The 26,156-nt window shown below is 41.1% G+C and overlaps 1 protein-coding gene across 6 annotated transcripts in view; it reads left to right on the top strand.

Annotated features, from left to right (window-relative positions):
* aclya (ATP citrate lyase a) overlaps positions 1–26,156 on the top strand; it is a 76,247-nt gene that overhangs the window by 29,693 nt on the left and 20,398 nt on the right. For 4 of the 6 annotated variants that reach the window (XM_043674724.2, XM_043674723.2, XM_087977712.1 and 1 more), the window contains 9 exons: positions 1,890–2,008; positions 2,802–2,938; positions 4,508–4,569; positions 8,758–8,875; positions 10,397–10,551; positions 15,069–15,162; positions 18,235–18,264; positions 21,656–21,797; positions 25,642–25,810. In XM_043674724.2, the coding sequence (XP_043530659.1) occupies positions 1,890–2,008; positions 2,802–2,938; positions 4,508–4,569; positions 8,758–8,875; positions 10,397–10,551; positions 15,069–15,162; positions 18,235–18,264; positions 21,656–21,797; positions 25,642–25,810 (1,026 nt within the window). The remainder of the gene's footprint in view (positions 1–1,889; positions 2,009–2,801; positions 2,939–4,507; positions 4,570–8,757; positions 8,876–10,396; positions 10,552–15,068; positions 15,163–18,234; positions 18,265–21,655; positions 21,798–25,641; positions 25,811–26,156) is intronic. The other 2 variants (XM_043674726.2, XM_043674727.2) reach the window with 2 other exon arrangements.

Here is a 26,156-nt window from a genome sequence, read left to right as displayed (position 1 = left end):
TGTCCTCCTTTTAAATGTCCTCCTGTTTTTCTTATTTGGGGATTATTTTTCTCCTCTGCAAATTTGAATCCATCGTCTCATACAGATATGGAAAGCTGTTCAACTCAACCCAGTTCATACATCCTGAAAGATCCATCTGTTTGTTAAATGATGATCAGACTTTGCTTACAATGTTACAATCAGAGGTTGATTCCACACATTAATAATGTGCTCACGTTAAGCTTAAAATAGGATTTAACTATATTTGAATCGAAGTCTAATCTTGTCTGTTTAGTTTTGTTAGCTTTAGTAATGGGAACCTTAGATTATGGTCCTCATAATTATGCTCACAGCAACAAATTACTTTAAGTGGCTCTAAAACTTTAGTGTATCAACATAAAATCAAACAAACTGCTTTAGCTCCCACTTGGGCTTCACAGCACAAGTGTCTCGAGTCTGTTCCAACAAATTGGTGCCTATGTGCACCCATATGAAGGTGGCAATTGTATGATGGTCTTCAAGTAATTTAGTCATAAGTCAAATAAACAAACCTCAAATGCAATTTCCGACTCTTCCTCTTGTCAGTAAGACTACCAGGGCTGCTCAGCCACATGTTCTTGATAAGGATCAAGTGGTGAGATAGCATTTGCAATCCGATGTCACAACAGCTATTGCTCAAGTGTACTGCTTTAATGTTATAGATTTAAGGTAATGCAGATTAGCATTTTTGTTTTGCATCCAAGCCTTGAGGGGTGCTGACAAGTTATTTATAAAAGCTACAAAGAGCAGAGGCCTAAAAACAGATCTCCGCGGGACACCACTGGTCACCTGGCTTCAGGCGGAATACTTTCCATCCACTACCACTTCTCTTCTTTCGGCCAACCAATTCTGTATCCAGAGAGCCAAATTTCCCTGTATCCCATACTTCCTAACTTTCTGAATGAGCCGACCGTGGGGAACCTTATCAAATGCCTTATTGAAATCCATATACATCACATCCACTGCTCGACTTTCATCAACTTGTCTCGTCATATCCTCAAAGAACACAATAAGGCTTGTGAGGCAAGACCTGCCCCTTACAAAGCCACGCAATGAAAGCCATGCTGACTATGTTTAGTGTTAATTTTTTTTTTGCCCACCAGCTTATTGAGTATGAACTGATACAGCATGGTGAGGCAATGAGATGCCATGTATCCTTAACGAATAAAATGAAATGAATGAGAAATAAAGTGGAGTAGGAGGAAGGAGAGTGAAGTAGAGCACAATAATTCAGTGCAGTTCAGGGAAGGAAAGTAAAGTGACTTGGGAGAAGTAAAATAACAAATATTTTTGAAATCTCATAAAGCAGTTAGCAAATTGAAGAGATCAGTCTCTATGCTTTTAATTGTGGACCAGAAAGGTTATTGACACTTATTGTGTCAGTGAAATTGCTCTGTTCATTGGGTCTTGATATTCTGTGGCAAGTTTCAAGATAGTTAATGTGCAAATGTACCTGTTCCATAGAGTTTATGTGAAGGCGTTGAGGTTGAAATTCTGTTTTTAAAAAACTAATGATGGAATTGGGCAAATGTGCCACCAAATTGTGGGGATTGACAATTTAGTATTTCTTCACAACAAATTGCTAGCTGTTTAGCACATCAGTAACTCTGCATCAGGTATCATTATTAGTTCTGATGTAGCTGGCCCAGTCATGTTGCATTTGTCTTCTGTATCTGTTATTGTGAAGACTTCAATGGATTAATTGATGTGATGATCCTGTTGTTTCATTTGATAAACTGAGGGGAGGAACGTAGAAAATAGGGGCAGGCATAGATCTTCAGACCCTTTGAGCCTGCTGTGCTATTCAGTATGATTATGGCTGATCACTGGTTAAATTATTTAAAATGCCTGTATTGTAATTACTGTTACAGGAAGCTTATATTGCCGATCTTGACGCAAAGAGTGGAGCCAGTCTGAAGCTGACTATCCTGAACCCTAAGGGTAGGATTTGGACAATGGTGGCTGGAGGAGGTGCCTCTGTTGTGTACAGGTATTGCTTACTCTTCATTAAATCTGGGTGCAGAATTTTAAACCTTAACTTTAAAGTGCAAATCAAAATCATTTGTACCCGCTATTGAACATTGATGTACTTGGTTCCTGTCATAAACAGATTCAGGAAATGGAACTAAATTTCGAACTTGTAACAGATCAATGAGGGGGAACAAAGAAAGCTTTGGGAAATGATTTGGGTTTTGCTTTTATTTGAACATTTTATTAACTTTGTCAAAATAAACGTTAGCCAATGAATGGTGGAGATGTTTTGAATGCTTATTGGTTCAAATGATTCTATTTTCAAGGCATACCAATGCAGTTTATGGAAGATTAATTGTGGATTTGGGAGGGAAAAATGAGGAGGGGGTAGAAGTTGAGGGCTATTATTAGATTACATTAGTGTGGAAACAGGCCCTTTGGCCCAACAAGTCCACACCGACCTGCCGAAGTGCAACCCACCCATATCCCTACATTTACCCCTTACCTAATACTACGGGCAATTTAGCATGGCCAATTCACCTGGCCTGCACATCTTTGGACTGTGGGAGGAAACCGGAGCACCCGGAGCACCCGGAGGAAACCCACGGGGAGAATGTGCAAACTCCACACAGTCAGTCGCCTGAGGCGGGAATTGAACCCGGGTCTCTGGCACTGAGAGGCAGCAGTGCTAACCACTGTGCCACTGTGGTAATTAATAAAGAGGTCTTTAAGTAAGCGCAGACCTTCATTATTTTTTATTGTAGGCAATTTTATTTTGGCTGTAAACTGTTTTCCTGATTACCTCTTCACAGTGACACCATCTGTGATCTTGGAGGAGTGGATGAGTTGGCAAACTATGGAGAGTATTCTGGTGCACCCAGTGAGCAGCAGACCTATGATTATGCAAAGACCATTTTGTCTCTAATGACCAGAGAGCAACATCCAGAAGGTGAGAACACACAGGTTTGCAGCAGTCTTGAAATTGAGTGAGCTCATTATGGAGCATTTAAGGGGAGTTCATTTCCAGTCACTTCGCTTTCCTGTTTCTACTCACTACATTGTATATATTAAATTTCCAGTGGTTCCCTAACCCATATATCTGATTCTGTCCCTAAAATGTATTAAAACACATATCTTCTGGAATATAATCATTTTCTACATGTGCTGATGGCAAGCAACTCTTCATCTTCTGGATTGATCCTCAGTTAAAAATCTCAACACCAGGTTTATTTGGTAGTACAGTAGTAGCTTTTGGAGCCCTGCTCCTCCTCCAGGTAGCTAGTGGGGCAGGATCAAATAACACAGAATTTATAGCACAAGATGATAATGTTGTGCAACTGGTACGATATATTGAACAAACCTAGATTGCTGTTAGGTCTCTCCTCCTTTTAGAATGTTTGTTCAATATATCATACCAGTTGCATGATAATATCATCTTGTGCTATAAATTGTGTCTTATGATCCTGTCCCATTAGCTACCTGACTCCTGAAAGGGCGAGCAGCTAGTACTTCCCAATAAACCTGTTGGACTATGACCTGGTGTTGTGATTTTAACTTTGTCCACACCAGTCCTACACTGGCATCTCCTTGTCATTGACCCACAGAACATTGCTGCTCTCTGTGGAATGATCAAAAGTTGGCCAGAACTGTCCCCTTGCTCCTCTAGGCACTGATGTAGCTCTGGTCTCTGTTCTGCCAATATTTTCTGCCTTTAGCAAATTGTATAAACTTCATTTTGATTGCCATCTTCCTCCCAAATCTTGGACTACTTTCACTTTTTTGCTCTTTGCAAATATCGCTGGCTTTATGCAACACATTGTGCAAATCTTAGTAATCTCTCTTAAGCTCTCTTTAACTGCTGCTACAACAGATGTCAGTGATTTATTTTAATAATCAATTCACACTCATGAAATGGAGGCGTTGACTTCAGTCCTGAGGCTACCACTTAGGTCTGAGCTGAGAACATCCTTCACCTAAAGTGTTGTAAATATCTGGAATTCTTAACCCTAGAGGGTTGTGGAAATTCCATTGTTGAATATATTTAAGGCTCAGCTAGATTTTTGATCTCTCAGGCATTTGCAGAGCAGGTGGGCAAGAGTGGAAGTCCAAGATCAGACATCATGGCATCGAATGGTGGCCCAGGTTTGATCAGCAGTATTTTCTACTGCTGCTCCTATCTTTGTGCTTGGGGTCATCCTTGGTGCTTCGACTATTGGTATATTCCTCCAGGTCTTTCTGTCGTCTTTTTGTTTCCTTGACTTCATTTGCTGCACGCCAAAGTTCTCAAACTGTTTATCTTTTGTTTTTTAAAAAAAATCTCTGGTTTTTTTACCTCTCTTTCCTCCACTCCTCCATTTACTTCTGCATTGTCTATGCTCTTGCCTGATGTCTATTGGTTGTGCTGCAAATACTCAAAAACATTTTGACGCCAGGAACAATATAAGATACTATAGGTAGCCATTTACTGTTTTTGCTAACTCTTCAACTTGCCTGAGTAAACTTGTTCTATTCTATTCAGGAAAAATTCTCATTATTGGAGGTAGCATCGCTAATTTCACAAACGTGGCAGCAACATTTAAGGTAATGCATTGTTCCTCAGAATATTTGAATCTATATTAAACTGCATTTTTCTCTGTCTGCGCTTTCCAATTTGGCGAGTGAGTTGATTTAGTGGGTGGAGCCTGGTATAAGTGGAGGATTAGAGTACATGTCACATGTATGTCTGGTGTGGGTAATAAGGACACTTTAATTACCTTAGTTAAAAATCTCACAACACAGGTTATAGTCCAACAGGTTTAATTGGAAGCACTAGCTTTCGGAGCATCGCTCCTTCATCAGGTGGTCCTAACACACAGAATTTATAGCAAAAATTTACAGTGTGATGTAACTGAAATTATACATTGAAAAATTGATTCTGTTAAGCCTTTCATCTGTTAGAATACCATGATAGTTTCACTTCTTTCATGTGTAAATCACAAAACCTTTTTTTAAAAAGTTGGATTCTCAGGTTAGCTGTTAACAATGGTGATAGCTATACAATATGTTGAAGGTGTTAGCCCCCTGTGTTCTGTCTATGCCATGATGGTTAGATTGATTCTAATCTAAAAAGTAAGATAAGGGTTTTACATATATTCATGCAGTTTTTGAGCAAAGTACAATGTAACCCTGCAAGTACACGTGTCTGTGTGTGTCTGAAGTCCGTGAGGGTGTGTGTGTGTGTGTATGTATATATGGCACTCCGGTGGTCACCTGTCATGCGACATGGACCTACGGTCGCAGCGGAGGTCCTCCCTACGGGTACCGGACTTAGCTGTCAGCCGCCGCTCGGCCACGTTTCACAGCTGCCTGTCCTGACGTCCACCTTGTAGATGGTCACCTGAAGGTCCGCGGCTGAATGTCCTGGACCACTGACGTGTTCCCCATCTGGGAGGGAACCCTCCTGTCTGTTGTTTGTTGTGCGATGCCCGTTCATCCATTGTCGTAGCCTTTGCTCGGTTTCCCCAATGTACCATGCCTCTGGGTATCCTTGCCTGCACTGTATAAGGTAGACAGCGTTGGCTGAGTTATATGTTGCAGGTAAGGATGCCCAGAGGAATGGTACATTGGGGAAACCGAGCAAAGGCTACGACAATGGATGAATGGGCAGCGCACAACAATCAACAGACAGGAGGGTTCCCTCCCAGTTGGGGGACACTTCAGTGGTCCAGGACATTCGACATCGGACCTTCGGGTGACCATCTACAAGGCGGACTTCGGGGCAGGCAGCAGTGAAAAGTGGCCGAGCAGAGACTGACAGCTAAGTTCGGTACCCATAGGGAGGACCTCAACTGTGACCTTGGATTCATGTCACATTACAGGTGACCACCATTGCACTATATATACACGCACACGCACCCCCTCGCAGACTTCAGGCACACGCACCCCCTCGCAGACTTCAGGCACACGCACCCCCTCGCAGACTTCAGGCACACGCACCCCCTCGCAGACTTCAGGCACACGCACCCCCTCGCAGACTTCAGGCACACGCACCCCCTCGCAGACTTCAGGCACACGCACCCCCTCGCAGACTTCAGGCACACGCGCGTGTGCACACACACGTGTACTTGCAGGGTTACATTGTACTTTGCTCAAAAGCTGCATGAATTCATGTAAAACTTAGTTATCTCACTTTTTAGATTAGAATCAATCGAAACATCATGGCATAGACAGAACACGGGGTTAACACCTTCAACATATTGTCTAGCTATCACCATTGTTAACAGCTAACCTGAGAATGCAACCTTTTTTTAAAATAAAAAAGGTTTTGTGATTACACATGAAAGAAGTGAAACTATCATGGTATTCTAACAGATGAAAGGCTTAACAGAATCAATTTTTCAATGTATAATTTCAGTTACATCACACTAAATTTTTGGTATAAATTCTGTGTTAGGATTGAGCCCTCCACTACCACCTGATGAAGGAGTGACGCTCTGAAAACTAGTGTGCTTCCAATTAAACCTGTTGGACTATAACCTGGTGTTGTGATTTTTAACTTTGTCCAACACCGGCATCTCTAAATCTTAATTACCTTATTTGGAGAAATTGAGGGGAACTATGAGAGGAGTGAGAATAGCATAGGATTGGGATGCCAATAGAGAGGATGGGGAAAGAGAAAAGGATTGGGGAGAGGGAATTTGGGAGGGGATGGATGGATTGGAGGGAGTGTCATAAAAGGAATGGATGTGATATTGGAGAGAGTAATTGTCAGAATTGTTGCAGGATTAACCAAGGTACGCATCCTTTTCCTCAAGTGGAGTTCCAGTTCAACTGAGAGTCAGCGCTGCCTTGGAGGCTACTTCAGGCATAACAGATTCAGTTGGATCGTGATTAAATAAATTTCAGTATGTCAGCCAAGGAGCTATTCCTTTCAGGAGATAGGGTTAGTGAGTCAGGGTCCAAATGGGAATATGATGGAATTGGGAAATCAGGGGAAAGGATGGAGGCTATGGCATCAAAAGTGGAAGGTTGGAGATGGCATTCGAATAGTAAGAATGGTGTGGAGAGTGAACGAGACATTGGAATTGGTTAAGTATGCTTAATGTCTCTGAGAGAGATGAATGGGAGTGGCATGGCGAGGGGTGGAAATAAGTGCAGCACGGTGGCACAGTGGTTAGCACTGCTGCCTCACAGCGCCAGAGACCCGGGTTCAATTCCCACCTCAGGCGACTGACTGTGTGGAGTTTGCACATTCTCCCCATGTCCGTGTGGGTTTTCTCCCACAGTCCAAAAATGTGCAGGTTAGGTGAATTGGCCATGCTAAGTTTCTCCGTAGTGTTAGGTGAAGGGGTAAATGCAGGGGCAGGGGAATGGGTCTGGGTGGGTTGCTCTTCGGAGGGTCGGTGTGGACTTGTTGGGCCAAAGGGTCTGTTTCCACACTAAGTAATCTAATCTAATCTAATGATGAAATTGGTTGAGTTACCTAATTGGACTGCAAATATTTTGCAATTCTGATTATTTTTGGCGTAAAGTAATTCTGTCCAGTGATCTAGTTGGTCATTAATTCATATGATAATTACAGGCTTAAAGGTATCTGACTTGACTTAGTTCATCCAGAAAAGTAAAATTTGCTCCATTATCATATCTTATATGTAAACGTTTTAGATAATTTCAGGTTATTTGCTGTAACTACTCTGCACGATCCTTTTATGCTTCACACAAAACCCAATGGAACCAAATTCATTTTATTTCTTCATATAATATCAAGTCTGGCAGACTTGACTCAGCCTTACATAGTTGCTTATTCATTCCACTCGTGTTGGTGCAGCTATTAATTAATAGGCTGATGCTGTTTTGGCTGTTGGCATTCTCTGTTTTTTCCCTAGGTTACGACCCTCTTAAACTGACTTCAAACAGTCAGAGTAAAATACATTTTGAAGACAGTGATTAAACTAATGGATTTATACATGACGTGGGTGACTTTTATGAGCAAAGAAAAATGCTCTTTCAATGTGAAGGACATTAGGACATTTCTGAACCTTTACTAAGGATTGCTGTCTCTGCTTATGTCACTTTAAGTAGGTCTAAAATTTTCCTTGGTGAGTCAGCAGACTGGCTCCCTGAAGGGAGGGTGGTCTGTTGCCATCCTCAGATGATCCATCTCTGACTGGTCAACATTCCTATGAATCATTGATATCCATCCTGCTTTTAAATAACCATCCTACAGTGGAGGGAGAGTAACCCAGGGTGGTCACCCTAAACCCCAGGCTAATGTCCTGGCAGATGGCAAAATTTTAATTCGGTAAAACAATCTGGAATTTTTAAAAAAGCTAGCCTGAGGATGATCGTGGAACCACTTTTTATTGTTTTTTTTTAAAACAAAGATTATCTGTTTCATAAATATCCTTTTGGGAAAGAAATCTGTTCTTTCTTGGACTGTGACTCCAACTCCACAGCAATATGGTTGACTCTTAACTACCATCTGGGCAATTAGAGATGGGCAGTAAATGCTGGCTGAGCCAATGCCACCCATATCCCGTGAACAAGTAAAAAATACTGATCCTAATACTTCAACATAAATCACTGGAAAGATTGGACTCATTAGTCAAAATAATATGGCAGGAAACCCTGTGATCTTGGGGGCAAAAAGATGAATGTTCTTGAATTGGAGGAATCGAGGTCAGTAGCTAAACAGAGATCTTTTCTGGTAAAGCTTCCTTGATTAAATTAATTTTTGTATGAAAGATGAAACATCTTGATGTCTATTAATTTTCTTATTTCCAATCCTAGGGCATAGTACGTGCAATCAAGGACTACCAAACTCCGCTGCAGAATCATAATGTCTCCATTTTCGTTAGGCGAGGTGGACCCAATTATCAAGAGGGTCTCCGTGTCATGGGTGAAGTTGGTGAGGTTTGACAACTTGTTTTTTAAAAAAAAAAATCCCAAGAGACAAGGTATTTTCCCTGGGGTGAGGGATCCAGAACTGGAGGGCATAGGTTTAGGGTGAGGGGGGAAACATTTAAAAGGGACCTAAGGGGCAACTCTTTCTTGCAGAGGGTGGTGCATGTATGGACTGTGCTATCAGAGGAAACTGGTACAATTACAACATTTTAAAAGGCATCTGGATGGTATATGAATAGGAAGGGTCTAGAGGAATAAGGGCCAGGTGCTGGCAAATGGGGCTAGATTAGGTTAGGATATCTGGTTGGCAAGAACGAGTTGGACCGAAGGGTCTGTTTCTGTGCTGCACACCTCTGACTCTATGTAGCTAAATACTGCCAACGGTATATCTGGTAAAAAATGCAGAGCTGGCAAACTATTAGCTATCTGTCAAACCTGTGCTGCATACTGGACACTTGCCTTTTATCAGTCAAGGCATTGATTGTAAGAACAGGAAGGTTCTGATGGAACTGGAGTGGAGAGTGGGGTGTAGAAGAGATTTATCAGGGTCTTGCCTGGAATGGAGCAGTTTCTGTATGAGGAGAGGCTGGATAAGCTAGAGTCCTCTTTGGAGCAGAGAAAGTTGAGAGGGGACCTGATCGAGGTGTATAAGATTGAGGGACATGGACAGGGTGGATAGAAAGCATTGTTCCCCTTAATTGAATTAGTGTCGATGGAGGGCACTCTTAAGGTGAAAGGCAGTTTAGAGGGGCATTGAGGAAAATATATTTCACCCAGAAAGTGTAGAAGTCTGAAAAAACTGCCTGGGAAGGTGGTTGAAGTAGGTAACCGCTTAGTTTTACAAAGTACTTGAAATATCATGACATTCAAGGTTATGGGCCAAGTACTGGAAAGTGGAACTAGTTAGGTTTACGCAGTTTTGGCACAGACTTGGTGGGCACAAGGACCTCTTCCATAGTGTACATGTCATATATTAAAGTTTCAGCATGTTAGTTCATAGCTATGATTCCTTTAGCATATCTTCAAATAAACCTGGGTGACTTCACTTGAGGCACCTTTTGCAAAGTTATGTTGCTATAGGATCCAGAAGGGATGTGAATAGGCCTCCTGTCCACTTTGAGAATGATAAGACCATCAACCCAGGATGGGAACACCAATCTAGAGAGAGAGGGGGTGAAGGAGAAACTACAATAACAGCTTGTTTTCCTCAACCGTAACAGTGTTGCATGCAACACTGAATGGCCAATGGAGTATGCAGAGGATCCATTTTGCCCACTAATTAAATGTGTCCACATTGGCTGTGTCACTGTTTGATCAGTGCAGTTTATAAGATAAATGAAGGCATATTGGCTTTCTCCTCCAAAATATTGCTTTGACTTCAAAAAAGCAATGTTTTCCTATTAACTCTTATTTATGCCCTTACCTGCTTCCCACTCTAGAATACTGGATTAGTTTATTCACGTTATAGTTTAAAGTGATCAAGTTCCAATTGTTCTAGTCCTAACCAATTAACCTCTGTCTACAGGGAAGACAACTGGAATTCCAATTTATGTTTTTGGAACAGAAACCCACATGACTGCAATTGTGGGAATGGCACTGGGTCACCGAACCATTCCTGACCAGCCACCCATGGCTGCCCACACTGCCAACTTCCTGCTAAATGCCAGCGGCAGTCCGTCAGTAAGTGCAGCAGCTTAAAATAAAGATGTATTTTAAATAATTAGTGTGTCTTTTTATCTGCTAGCTTGCTTTGATTTTAAAATTGATGAACGATAGTGCTGTAATCAGGAGGTTGCGACTGCTCATTTATTGGTATTTGTGGAGCAATGAATAAGGGATGAGCATGAGGTCATGATGGACAAGGTTTGTATATATTTTCTAATCTACCTATTCAGAGATTATATTCCACACCATTGCAGCATGTTGAACCTGGATATCCTGGTTTAAAAGGTAGGGACTCTACTATTGTATCAAAAGAGCCATTGGCCGAGGCTTATATTCTCTTAAGTGCAAAAGCTTTGAGAGTAATCTAATTGATTAAGCTGTTTAAGCAATTTGGGGTCATAGAGAACAGGTGTGAAAATTCTGAATTGGGGAGGTGTGGGGTTGTACTGTTTTTAGTTGATCTGAAATCTGGAAAATATACCAATCTGAAAAGTGGCCTGGCGAATTGAATAACTCTGCTTTTAAACTAATTAGGAGTGGTGAGGAAGGATTAGTGAGAGGAACTATAGGCTAGCAAAGCAAAAGGGTTTACAGGACAGCTATATCTAGAGTAAGACAGGAAAGGACGGTGTACATAAATATCGAAAAACAACAATAAATTGAGTTAAAGGAGAAAATTGGGAAAAAGGCAAAATTAATAGCTCTATTTGAATGCATGTAGCATTTGGAAGGAAAAAAGTAAATGTATGCTATAAGTAGTGGTTAATGGGTGTGATTTATGGGTTACAAAGAGATCCAAGCTGGGAATTAAATAATCAAGGGTATGAGACATTTTGAAAGAGTGATGAGGTAGCTTGGGTTATACGGCATAGAAAAAGTACGATAGCAAGTGATGATCTTTCTCTGGGCCATGTACAATCCATATGGATGGAGATAAATAATGAGGGGAAGACAATACTGGTAGGAGTAATCAATAATCCACTAGCATTAGCTGTCCTGTAACATCGAATAAATCAGGTGATAATGAGGGCATGGTAAAAGGCTGCACATTAATTCTAGATAACTTAAATCATGTAGGTTAATAAAGTCAGATTGGCAGAGGTAGCTGTGTGGAAGAGGTCATACTATATTTTGAGGCAGTTTCCTACAATAATGTAATGATTTTGGCGGAGGCAAAGACTATTAATCCACAAACTCGGTTAATTTTCTGGAGACCCAGGTCATGGCAGGATTGAATTTAATAAAAAAAAATCTAGAATTCAGAACCTACCAATGTCCATGAAACCATTTCCTATTTTCAGAACTACCCATTTGGTTCACTAATGTCTTTTAAGAAGGAAATCTGCTGTCCTTACCCAGTCTGACCTACATGTAACTGCAGACCCACAGCAATGTGGCTGACTCTCAGCTGCCTTCTGAAAGGGCCTAGCAGGCCACTCTGTTCAAATGCAGCCAGGGATGGGCAATAAACGCTGTCAAGCCAGCAAAACCATGTTCAATGAGTGAATTTTTTAAAAAAAAAAAGTGGATCCAACCAGAAATCAGGTTATTTTGCATCCAGTGATGTGTAATGAGATGGGATAAATAAATGACCTTGGAATAAAAGATTTCTTGAGGGACTAGTGACCGTAACATGGTAGAATTTAGCATTTGATTTGAGAAGGAATAACTTGGGTTGGAAACAACTGTGCTCCACTTAACTAAGGGTATTTGTAAAGGAATAAGAACAGATCTAGGTGGAGTAGACTGGGAAAGGAATTGAGCAGGAAAGATGATTAAGGATCGGTTGCAGAAGTTTATGAAGAGAGTTATGGCTCACAACAAAGATCTATCCCAGTGGGGAAGTAAGACTCTAGGAAGGGGAAATCTTCAGTTTAAATTCTACTACTCTCCATGTCAGCAGTGATAGCATGCAGCAGTCAAGTGTGCCACTACTGGTGTTTTCTGAATCATAGAAACCTCACAGTGTGGAAACAGTCCATTTTGCCCAACACCGAGCCTCTGAAGGGTAACCCACCCAGTCCCATTACCCTACCCTATTACTCTACATTTTCCTGGCGAATGCACCTAACCTACACATCCCTGAACACTATGGGCAATTTAGCATGGGCAATTCACCTGACCTGCACATCTTTGGACTGTGGGAGCAGCCGGAGGAAACCCATACAGATACGGGGAGAATGTACAAACTCCATACAGACAGTTGCCCGAGGGCGAAATTGAATCCGGGTCCCTGGCGCTGTGAGGCAGCAGTGCTAACCACTGAGCCAATGTGCTGTCCACAAAAACTGGCACAAGTATTTATTCAACTCCTCCTCTTCCATTTTCTAGCTCCCCATTTTTATTTCCCCAGTTTTATTCTCTAAGGGCCATTGCTCACTTTGGACTCTCCATTTTGTGCTGAAAGATACTCCTGTCCATCTTACTATTTGCAAGTTTACTCATAATCTTTTTTTTGTTTTGCTCATTTTTGTTGACTTTGAAATGCTCCTAATCCACTACCTTAACACTAATCTTTGCTACATATGTTTTTACAATTAATTTGATGGGATCCTTTACTACTAAGTGGTAGATGGAAAGTATTCAACCTGGAGCTTGGTGACCACTGGTGGTCCGTAGGGCTTGGTTCTGGGATCTCTGCTCTTTATTATAATTTTTATAAATGACTTGGATGAGAAAGTGAAAGGGTGAGTTAGTAAGTTTGCTGATGACACGAAGGTTGGTGGAGTTGTGGATAGTATGGAGGGCTGTTGTAGGTTGCTTCGGGACATTGACAAGATGTAGAGCTGGGCTGAAGTGGCAGATGGAGTTCAACCTGGAAAAATGTGAAGTGATTCACTTTGGAAGGTCGAATTTAAATGCAAAATACATGGTTAAAGGCAGGATTCATGGCAGTGTGAAGGAAGAGGGATCTTGGGGTTCATGTCCATAGATTCCCTCAAGGTTGTCACCTAGGTTGATAGGGTTGTTAAGAAGGCATATGTATGTTGGGGATTGAGTTTAAAGGCTGTGAGGTTATGCTGCAGCTCTGTAGAGCCCTGGTTAGACCACACTTGGAATATTGTGTTCATTTCTGGTCACCTCATTATAGGAAGGATGTAGAAGTTTTAGAGAGGGTGCAGAGGAGATTTACCAGGATGCTGCCTGGATTGGAGGGCATGTCTTAACAAGAAAGGTTGAGGGAGCTCAGGCTTTTCTTGTTGGAGCGAAGGAGGATTGGAGGTGTGCAAGATGTTGAGAAGCATAGAGTGGGTAGCCAGAGACTTTTTCCCATGGCAGAAATGTCTATCACGAGGGGGCATAATTATAAGATAATTGGAGGAAGGTTTAGGGGAGATGTCAGAGGTAGGTTCTTTACACTTAGTGGTGGGTGTGTGGAATGCACTGCCAGCAGTGATGATAGAGTCAGATACATTAAGGACATTTAAGCGACTCTTGGATAGGCACATGGAAGATGGAAGATAGTACTATGAAGGGTATGTAGGTTAGTCTGATCGTAGAGTAGGATAAAAGGCCGGCACAACGTCGAGAGCCGAAGTACGTGTACTGTTCTGTTCTTTTGGTTAACTATGGTTGGCTTCATCCCATTCTAAAGCCTTGCTTTCAAATATCATTCATAAAATACTAAATGATCAAGGGATAAAAATGGTAGGAAATAATTACACTAATTTATCATTAGAGCAAAATACTAGGGAAATTTAATGGAGCTAAAGACGAATGCAACTCCTGGAATGGATGAGATGCATCCAAGAATGTTAAAAGGACTACCTACAAAGACAGTGGCTGCACTGGTAGTAATCTTCCAAGAATCGTTAGATTATTTTCCCTACAGTAAGGAAACAGGCCCTTCAGCCCAACAAGTCCACACCACCCTCCGAAGAGCGACCCACCCAGACCATTCCCTGTATTTACCCCAGACTAATGCCTCTAACACTATGGGCAATTTAGCATGGCCAATTCACTTGACCTGCACATCTTTGGATTATGGGAGGAAACCCATGCAGACATGGGGAGAATGTGCAAACTCCACACAGACAGTTGCCCGAGGCAAGAATTGAACCCAGGTCCCTGGCACTGAGGCAACAGTGCTAACCACTGAGCCACCGTGCTGCCCTGCACTCCTCTTTTGGAGTAGTGTTGGAACTGCTAATGTAACACTGATTTTCAAAAAGGGAATAAGATGCATAAAAGGCAACTATAGGCTAGTTATCTTAACACTTTGGGAAAATGCTTGAGTTTATGCTAGGTTGTAATGGCATGTTCAGAAATCTATACGCTCAAGCAGAGTCAGCATGACTTCATGAAGGGTAAATTATGTCTCAAATTTATTTGAATTCTTTGAGGGAACATGCATAAAAGCATCATAATGAGGATGCTGGAAAACTCAGTTCTCGGAGCATCTGTGACGAGAGAATTAATTTGAGTCCAGTATGACCTCTTTACAACATTTGAATCACAGTTGTTAATGGACAGATTGGCTGGCAATTTTTGCATCCGTAAGTAGAATGTACATTTTTTTTGTTTGCTTTCAGACTCCAGCCCCCAGCAGAACTGCTTCTTTCTCTGATTCCAAATCTGACGACACTAACAGAACATCGATGAGCCTGAAGCAGACCATCTCGCACGGTAAATCAATAAATGCCGGGCTGTAACCACATCGTAGCTTGTTATATAGGAGGCAAGCTTCTAATATATGGGAAATGTTAGACTCCAAATTATGGAATTTAACAGATTCATTGCTCCAAAGCTTGGGCAGTTTTCTTTTTAAGATTGCTGTTAATTAGTTGAAGTCAGTCTTTGATTGTTTTGCATAAACCTATTGCAACATTTAGTCATAGAGATGTACAGCACGGAAACAGACCCTGCAGTCGAACCCATCCATGCCGACCAGATCTCCCAACCCTTCTAGTCCCACCTGCCAGCACCCGGCCCATATCCTTCCAAACCCTTCCTATTCATATATCCATCCAGATGCCTTTTAAATGTTGCAATTGTGTACTAGCCTCCACCACTTCCTCTGACAGCTCATTCCATACACGTACCACCCTCTGTGTGGAAAATGTTGCCCCTTAAGTGTGTTTTAAATTTCCCCCCCCTACCCTAAACCAATGCCTTCTAGTTCTGAACTCTCCCCCACCCTAGGGAAAAGACCTTGTCTACTTACCCCATCCATACCCCTCATAATTTTATAAATCTCTGCCTCCGATGATCTAGGGAAAACAACCTCAGCCTATTCAGCCTTCCCTATAACTCAAATCCTGCAACCCTGGCATGGCCACCATTGGTGCAAGGGTAATCCCTAGTAAACTTTCATCCCTTTCACAGAGCAGTTAGTTATTTATGTCAAACACCTCTGTTCTAAGTGTGTTGCTGATCTGTTATTTGCCTCATCGATTTCCTGAACTCATCCTACTCCGGCCCCTTTCTTTTTTTTCCAACTCTTTGCTATTTCATCGGAGAAAATCATCATGGAGCCGCATTGTATTCTCTGCAAGTCTTTAGCCTTATCATTGACTTGCATGCTCAAGCTTTGTTTTCTCTAGCAAGGGTTGCTGACATTTCTAAAGGCCTAGGGAGGGGAATGAATATGTTGCTGTTTGTGGGGAGAATCCCTCAGTTTAAATGTCAGGGTGATCAGTACTCTTGATATTCACTACCTTTACCTTCTACAGGCTCAATGCAGTCAATTCAGCTTTACTACTACGTTGCTTCGCATTCTATATCTTTGATTCCCTCTCACTGAAGCTCTTTGCAATACCGTGTGTCTTGTGTCACTTTTGTCCAATGTTAATTGTGTCTTGTGCTGATCACTTAAAGTATTTAACTTATTTATTTTCCCTTTAAATCTTTACAGATTGAGTTTATTTTCCTGTGTTTTTCTTTCCATTTTCTTTCAATGCTGTTCCAGTTTTAACAAATGATCCATACTACAAAATCTCCACATGTATTAATTCTATTGCCTAATTTTTATTTGATTTTTTTTTTTGCAACTGTTTTATTTTTATTTTTCATTTGCCAGTGTTTCAACGATGTACATGGCTCATAATTACCTGGTAATCTGTGACATTCAATGCAATATATCATTCCCTTGGTTTACACACACGTTAAACTTGTTATACTGGAAATATTGAGCTAAATGTTCAGAACGCATCAATGTTAGACAGAAATAGTGTGGAGCCTGGTGCCGCCTTCAAAAAGCACAGTGCATTATATAACAATTATATATCATTATATAACAATTTACACAATGAAGACAACTATTTTGAGTGTTTTAATTTCCTCACAGTTCTGTTCTTGCACATAACCTGCATTGTTACAAATTAGCACGTTAAAATGAAGGCAAATACTTGTTTGGCTTTTGCTCCAGGTCCAGTGCAAATAAGACAAATGATGTGAATTGTCTTATTCCTCTTGGGAGGGAGCAAGATTTGAAGGGAGCTGTTTTAAGCCAGTTAATGAGGGTTCACTTCTCACATTTACTGCAGTCGAAAGCACTTGAGCTTGGGTAGATTGGAGGTCCTGTTGTTTCAATCTGCTCCTGAAACCAGACTCTCAAAAGCAGATAGCAGATATCAACCTTGCTCACTTTGGTGCAGCTGAAGGTGATAGACGTCTTTGTATGACGTGCACTTCACCCTCTGTCACTGGGCATGCAGATACATTAGGTTGGCTCAGTGGCTCATGGTGCTTCTTTAGCAAAACGAGACCTAAGAGCTTGCAGAAGCACCTCTGTCAGCAACTCATTTTAGTTATAAATTATATTTTTTTCACATTTCTTTGGTCTCTTTTAAACTGAAAGAAGCCAACTTGGAAAAAGAGAATGTTGGTTCCTTACTTAAAATGTAATGTGAATGGCATAGTTGATGTTTATTCTTAAAAGCTAGTTCAAATGTAATACTGAATAAATTTTGGCTGCTTGGTTGTGATTTCTGTATGATCCTGGTACCACTTAGATTTTTATTTGAGATAAGAGGAGGTGATTTGTCATTGAGCCCTTTATGCTTTGCATTTAGCTGAATAAATTCTGGACTTTTATTTAACGTTGTTCTGTAACCCTTGCATCAAGGCTCAAGTTTTTTTAAATTGAATTCAGTTTCTTTCTGGGGAAAGAAATTGCAGATTTCCATTATTGCATGTGAAGTAATAGTTCCTGCCATTGCACTTGAATGGCTTGGCTCCAATTTTATGGTTATACCCTCTTCATCTGGTATTTGGGTAAATTTCAGATGTTTAATTTCAACCCAAGGTGTAACATCATTTATGCAATGTGGATAATGCCCCAATTAATTTCTTTGAGGGAAGACCCTCAAATGATTGGTAATTGGATGACTAACTACTTCTAAAGTGGCATGAAGGACTGAACAGTCCCTTTTTATGCCATTTACTATTCTTAAACTTGTCTCTTATAACTTGCCCAGTGTCCCATCAGAGCATAGTCCTCTACCCGATGTACAACATTTCCAAGTTGTGTTGTTTAGTTCAGGTTGCTTTGGAAGCTGAGGTTAAACTGCCTTGCATTGCTGTGTTGGAATGGCCCTCATTTCATTCGCTTGTAATGATGGCCATGGGGGGGGGAATGTGTATTCCTGGTCAAAAGGGAGATGATGTGCCACTGGGAAGGGTGTGTCAGCTAGTGATGTTTTTTTTAACAAATCTTACTATGTGTTGCATTTCTTTTGTTGGTAATCTCTTTGACAGAAGGAAAGGCAAGGCAAGAAAAGAAAAGAGGTAGGAGGGCAACAGACGGATAAATGTATGTTCATGAAAGGTGTATGGTTGCTATTTATTATGCTGCTTTTCCAGCAGACAGCTGTAATGTTTTTGCTTCATTTGATTTCAGAGATAAAATTAACCTGTGGGAAAATCTCAGGTGTGTTTATTTACCTGAGGGGAGCTGGGAATCAAATGCATTAAACCCTCCTTGACACACTCCTTTTAAACATTTTGTATGGAGTATATCTTTTTGTTTCTGAATTTATAATATAATGAAGCATTAACTCTTTGCAGCTTGCTGTTTGTAGGGTAGAATCACGAGAGCCATGTATAGCAAGATAACTCCAGCATGATTCAATATTTTGGTTCTAAGCTCTGTCCATTTAATGGGGCACAGCTGGGAACCAGAGTAGTCAAAATAGCTTGTGTGTGAGCTTAGCCTTCCTGCAGCAATTGCTGATGAATTCTTGACTGCCTTTATAGCTACATGTCCACAACCACCCCTGCTTTCATAGTCTGAGTCCTGTGGAATCCTCTCACAGCAAACCTTTCTAGAAGGCTTTGTTTTCTCAAGTCAAGTTTTGAAGAGTTTTGTTAGCACCATGTGTACACTGTTAATCCAACCTTTCTGGAATATCTCCTTACTGATGCTAATGAACAGTTCTGTGAACTGCTGGTTTCATTCTTTGTTTAAAATTAAAAGTTGCCATCATAATACAAGACTTGATTTAATTTGATAAACTTTGTCTTCCCTCAGCCCTTCATGGAAGGAGACAGGGGAACTATGACCAGGATGGAATTTCTGAATTATTGTGAAGTGTTCATATGATGAAATTCCCCCTTTTTTTTTAATGTCTCCCTTTTCTCCCAGTGTTACCTGATTTGGACCATTAGCTCTCCATCACTGCTGACACTGGCCCTACTATCTGCTAGTTTAAAGCCACGTTATGCAGTGCCAAATCCTCTACAGTTCCTCATTCTTTTGGGTGCCCTCCATCCACGCTCCCTTCGCAGGAAAATTGGTGAATGGCAATCAAGAAATAGATTGAAAAAGCTGGAAATCTGAAAATAAAACACAAGTCTAGTGGAGTCTGTGAAGTGTTGCAATCCCAGCTGATGTCATTACTGGACAAGTCCGATCTATCGTTGAAATCTAGCTCGATGGATCATCTTTCATTTTTTAAATTTTAAGCCTGTTTTTCATTGACAAACAAAATTGCAATGCTGCAGATTCTGGCTTAACAGTAAAACAAAGTTTATTATGCAAATGAAATGAAGATAAAGAATAAAGCAAGCATTTAGATATTTATATCCAACCAAGTGAATGATTTAAGTATTTAAAGAACACCAGTACAACGCTGTTAATCCCAACAACACCCTTCTATAGTGCTCCCACTAGAGAGAATTGCCTTCTCTTTCACACCTGAGACTTAATTTCGATGTGGCTTCAAGGTCCTGATCTGAGAATGTGATAGCCTCCTCCTGAAGCCTTCATATGACTGATCTTAGATTTTTTTAGCTTCAAATAACTTCAGGGTTTGAACTAAACACTTAATGATCCAAACCTTTTAAACTCCTTACATTGAGGTAACTTCTTTCTGTCAGTCCCAAATTACCTCACTCACTCACGAGCGACAGTTCTACACATCTAATTTCAGATAAGACTTCATTAACTGCCCAAAACTGAGGCTAAAAACTCCTTTTTTCTGTTAATTTATGGGTGCTTTCCCAAAGTCCATAAAAAACACTTTCTATATGAAAGTCTAATGAACTAATCATTTACCTTGGAAACTCATAAACTCTCCCACTATAAATCCCCCATTGCACTTCAGGAGTTCTCTAATACTACAGAAATACTTGCAGGTTAATCATTGAAACCCTTCAGACACAATCCAAAATTCAAAAATCCAAAAGAGACAAGTTTAATGTTTTGGAAGTAAGGCCACTAAATAGTCTGAACAATAAGTGAGCTCTAGTGTAAGACAGAGACTTGATCTCTCTCCCTTCTAGCTTCCACTTCAGGCATTTCTATTTTATGCATAGACAGAGTCATAGAGCTGTACGTTTGGAAACAGGTCCTTCGGTCCAACCTGCCCATGCTGACCAGATATCCCAACCTAATCTAGTCCCATTTGCCAGCACTTGATCCATATTCCTCTAAATCCTTCCTATTTATGTATCCATCCAGGTGCATTTTTAAATGCTATAATTGTACCAGCCTCCTTTAAACTTAGTCAATGAATGAGTATTTCAAAGAGACTTTTGAATCTTTTCTGTCCTCTTTCCCAAGTGCTCTGTGCCGTTAATCTGGGGATGTTTGAGTGATGTAAAAATTAGTTCCTGATCAGTACTACTTTTAACAAATGGGAACTGTCCCTCATAGTTGTGGTGCATTTTCTTTGGAGCTTGAAACTAGCTCAGGGCATGCCTGTGCCCAGTTAAGTCTTTGCAAATGATTGAAGGTGACACCATGTGACCAAATCTGTCTTGAGACCAATGATGAAAAGATAAAGTGACTTTTAATACTCATACTTTTTTCAACTGAATTGAGAACGAACACCATGACTAACGCAAGCACTTAAAATAAATACACAGGTTTACAGCAAAATAGCATCTGCACCCTCCCCTCGACAAATCAATTTTAAGATAGAAGAAAATACATTTGAACCAAGGTTCCATGTACTCCTAAAGATTACTGAATGGGTAAATTATCTCTCATATTGATGTAGTGATTCACATGATTTGATGTAAGCATCCATATTTACAGTTTAAAACTGAGCATAACATTGTTACAGCTCATATCCCTCAATCATTTCTTTTATTCACTCATAGGATTTGAGGTTGCTGGCTGGTCCAGCTTTATTGTCCATCCCTAATTGCCTTAAAGAAGGTGGTAATGAGCTGCTGCCTTGAGCCCCTGCAGTCTGTTTGCTGTAGTTACTCCTTTCCTCCTCCACCCCACACCCCCACCAAAACCACCACCCACCACCACTCCATGCTGTTAGGGAGGGGAACTTGCAGATGTTTCCTTTTATCCATTGCCTTTGTCCTTCTAGGTGGTAGTGACATTACAGCCAAAATATGACAAAATTGTAAGTAAGATTTCTGTTTTATTAAGCTAAGCAAAGAAGATTGAATATGCTTTGAGGAGAGGTGAGATACTTGGTAACAGCTGGTCAGTGCAGTGGAACATTTTCAGGCCAAGAAGCCATTGAGTTAGAGTTAATGTATAGATCATCAGCTTTCCTGATAAGGTAGAATTTTGATATCCCTTCTCCAGCCCCCTCTCTTGTTCTTCAGTCCTTCTGCTTTGCTTGTTGTAGATCCTTTTTTTTTCCCCTATCTCCTTGTTGCAAACCTCATTCAAGATACCATATGTCACTGAAATTGTGCTGCTGGTTTTCAGGTAAAGCCACCACACTCTTTAGCTGCCACACCAAGTCCATTATTTGGGGAATGCAGACTCGAGCTGTACAAGGAATGCTGGACTTTGACTATGTCTGTTCACGGGATGAACCATCAGTTGCCGCCATGGTCTACCCATTCACGTAAGTGTGCTTTCCTGCTTCCCCCTCTTTTGTTATTGGTTTGGTGAACTCTGTTGAACTGTGATGTTTTATTGCAAATATGCTGTAACCTTTCCAATCCAAGACTCTGAAATTACAAAAAAAAAGTTATCTGGAATTTCTGGAATACACCTGCATCTCATGACTGCTGCTTGTGGTACTGCAACAGAGTTAACGTCATGTCCTTAATGGATGTTGATGGTAAATCTTGAATTTTCCTGGCATTACTTTAAAGCCACATTTATTTGTGACAGCACAAGAGCATTTTTTGCATATGCACAGATGCTGTGTCAAAGGTTATGACATCGCAGAGTGTGGCATTCTGGGCAGTTGCCTGCATTAGCACTAATTCTGGATAATCCTAGGAAGTTTCCCAATACAAGCACTGTTCCAGCTTAATACAATTTAAGAACTGGCAATGGGAACATGATTGAAGAGGTTACCTCAGATTACAACAGGATCTTGACCAGATGGGTAAATGCGCTGAGAAGTGGCAGATGAAGTTTAATTCAGATAAATGCAAGGTGCGGCATTTTGGGAAAGCAAATCTTAGCAGGACTTATACACTTAATGGTAAGGTCCTAGGGAGTGTTGCTGAACAAAGAGACCTTGGAGTGCAAGTTCATAGCTCCTTGAAACTGGAGTCGCAGGTAGATAGGATAGTGAAGAAGGCGTTTGGTATGCTTGCTTTTATTGGTCAGAGTATTGAGTACAGGAGTTGGGAGGTCATGTTGCGGCTGTACAGGACATTGGTTAGGCCACTGTTGGAATATTGCGTGCAATTCTGGTCCCCTTCCTATCGGAAAAATGTTGTGAAACTTGAAAGGGCTCAGAAAAGATTTACAAGGATGTTGCCAGGGTTGGAGGATTTGAGCTATAGCGAGAGGCTGAACAGGCTGGGGCTGTTTTCCCTGTAGTGTCGGAGACTGAGGGGTGACCTTATAGAGGTTTACAAAATTATGAGGGGGATGGATAGGATAAATAGACACAGTCTTTTCCCTGGAGTCAGGGAGTCCAGAACTAGAGGGCATAGGTTTAGGGTGAGAGGGGAAAGATATAAAAGAGACCTAAGGGGCAACTTTTTCAGTGGTATGTGTGTGGAATGAGCTGCCAGAGGAAGTGGTGGAGGCTGGTACAATTGCAACATTTAAGAGGCATTTGCATGGGTATATGAATAGGAAGGGTTTGGAGGGATATGGGCCGGGTGCTGGCAGGTGGGACTAGATTGGTTTGGGATATCTAATTGGCATGAACAGGTTGGACCGGAGGGTCTCTTTCCATGCTGTACATCTGACTCTAAAACATTTGAGTGGTTTAATCATGGCCCTTCACCACTTCTCCTGCTCTAATCATATCCTAGCTTCCCTTCTCCCACATCTGGACCGCTTACAGCTGGCATTGCTTCCAGAATGCATGCAGGGAGTTGAAAGGACAAGAATGGAGGGAAGGGTGTTGGGGTGACTGTGCAGTTGAAACGAGAGAACGAGGGTTGCTGGAAGACGTCTATAGAGTGGTGGGTGTAAACAAGAAGGAAAAGCAGCAGGTGGGTATTTAGGTTTGAACAATGACTCCGTGACTGAAATGAGTTGACTACTTGACTTCCATAAGAAACAGGAACAGGAGTGGGCTGTTTAGCCCCTTGAGCCTGCTCCAACGTGGAGTAGGATCATGGCTGGTTTGACACTTTGCACTTCACTTCCCTGCTCTTACCCTGTAACCATTGATACCCTTATTGATCAAGAATCTATCTATATAAGGACGCTACCCCCACAGCTCTGTATGGAAAGGAGTTCCAAAGACACTCAATCCTTTCAAAGAAGATCTTCCTCCTTCTCTCATTAAATTGGTGCCTCTTTATTCTGAGACTGTGTCCTCTGCTCCTAGACTCTCCCATGAGGGGAAACATCCCTTCAGTATTTACCCTGTCGAGCTTCTTAAGAATCCCATATATTTCAATGAAGTTATCTCTCCTTCTGAACTCCAAAACAGTTCTAGCCCGTTTTCCTCCTCTTTAATGCATTTTATGCCAGTAAGGGTATTATTGAAAGCCTTTGCTCATAAGACAATCTTCCTGTCAGAGATCAGAGACCTAGTGAACCTTTGCGAATTGCCTCTAATGAATGATATCTTCCCTTCAATAAGGAGACCAAAACTGCTCTCTCTACTCCAAATGTGGTCTCACCAGAATCTGATATAGTTTCCAGTACCAATCTGCAGACCAGAAGATCAAACCTTCAAGACCATTAATAATACCCTTACTGGCATAAAATGCATTAAAGAGGAGGAAAACAACAACAAACTGTCATTCCGAGATGTCACAGTAGAGCAAACAGCCAATGGGCAACTTCAAACCAGCGTCTACAAGAAATCAACACATACGGACCAAATACTGAACTACAGAAGCAATCATTCCAACATCCACAAACGAAATTGTATTAGAACATTATTTCAATGAGCCAGCACAGAGGAACTACGCAGAGCCGAGGAAAATTACCTATACCGCATATTCAAATAGAACGGGTACTCAATGAACACAGTCCGCCGATTTTCAGTGACAAACCCAAACAAGCAGACAAAACACATCCAGAAATCCTAACATTCTCCTCTACATCAAAGACATCTCGGAAATGACTGCCAGACTCAGACCCCTTGGCATCATAGCCCACAAACCCACCATCGCACTAAAACAACAGCTAATGAAATTGAAACACCCTATACAGACAACAAGCAAAGCTAATGTCATTTACAAAATACCATGCAATGACTGTGACAAACAGGCAGAAAACTAGTCACCAGGATACATGAACTTCAACTAGCCACAAAACGACATGACCCTCAGTCACTAGTATCCTTACTTACAGATGAGGAAGGACACCACTTCGACTGGGACAACACATCCATCCTAGGACAAGCCAAACAGACACGCATTAGAGTTCCTATCAACAAACACATTGACTTGGACTTGATTTACCACCCCTGAGAAAATGAACAGGAAATGGACATTCCATAGGAAATGGACATTCCATAGGAAATGGACATTCCATAGGAAATGGACATTCCATAGGAAATGGACATTACCAACCCAAAGAAACCCAAACATATAAATAGAAAGCAAGAATCATCATCAATGCTTTGTCCGGAGGCTCACTGAAGATGTTACCTAGTAGGGTGACAAAACATCTAAAAATGAACCTTCCAGCTCAGCCAGCAAACCTATATCCAGAACCTCAACTGAACTACAAATCTTCTCAAAACGCTCTAACCTACTCTATATTCCAACTTCCTTGAACTAATTTCAATTTCCTGTTTGTTAGGTGGTAGGAATTAGCATTCTAATATTTTGAAGTCCCAAAGATTCAGCACTCCAAAGATGTCTTTATCCAAAATTTGAGATTAGAGTGACAGTGGGATAAATTGCATCCGATGAATAGAGCAAGTCGCTTAGTAACTTGGAGTCACAAGTCTTGGCTCTCATTTGAATGCAGTCATTAGATCCTTGGTACCACTCCAAACCATTCACTATTTAGCTGACTGGCCATACTTATTCCCTGTCAACAGACCTCTGCTGGCCAAGCAGTAATTTCTGCCAGGTTCATGGATGGGTTGGCCTGGATGTGCAAATATTTCTGGGCCTGACTGAGTTTGTTGCTCACCCTAGCCACTTGCACAGAAGCATCTTTCTTTGAATTATAATACCTTGCATAACATGTTAAAATTAAATACACTTGCTTGCGGTTTTGAATTCGAGTTGAGAACTTTATAAAAGGTTGACATTGCTGGAGTGCCATTTGTGTTGACCGTTCCTAATCCTGTTCCCCTCCTGTAGTGGTGATCACAAGCAGAAATTCTACTGGGGTCACAAGGAAATCCTTATTCCTGTTTACAAGAACATGGCTGATGCCCTGAAGAAACACCCTGAGGTGGATGTTCTTATCAACTTTGCCTCATTGCGTTCCGCCTATGATAGCACTGTGGAAACTATGAGCTTCTCCCAGGTTTGTTGTTTCGCTCATGTTCAAATGTCACAACTGCTTGCAAGTTGAGTTGATTAATGTTTTAATGTTCTGCATTTGTCTGCCTTTAATAGATGTTTAAATGAACTTTAAGATAAATTCTTAGAACAACACAGAAGGCAAAGCTACCCTTAAGTATATGCTGAATTATTGAAAGAGCTAGCTTATTTATGTGGCTGAGTATCCTATGAGCACCACCTTTGGGAGAGTGAAAGGAAAGTTGACTTTATTCTCAAGTGACAGGAAGCATTTGTCTGTCAAAAGATGGTGCTGCGGGATGCAAACTGAAACACTGTGACAGCGTTTATTATGACGTTATCTCTTCTTT

This window comes from Chiloscyllium plagiosum, unplaced genomic scaffold (assembly GCF_037043375.1).
Source record: "Chiloscyllium plagiosum isolate Xiang-an unplaced genomic scaffold, Cpla_swu_hap1 HiC_scaffold_32, whole genome shotgun sequence".
Taxonomy (NCBI): Eukaryota; Metazoa; Chordata; class Chondrichthyes; order Orectolobiformes; family Hemiscylliidae; genus Chiloscyllium; species Chiloscyllium plagiosum.
This window is presented reverse-complemented; position numbering and strand designations above follow the sequence as displayed.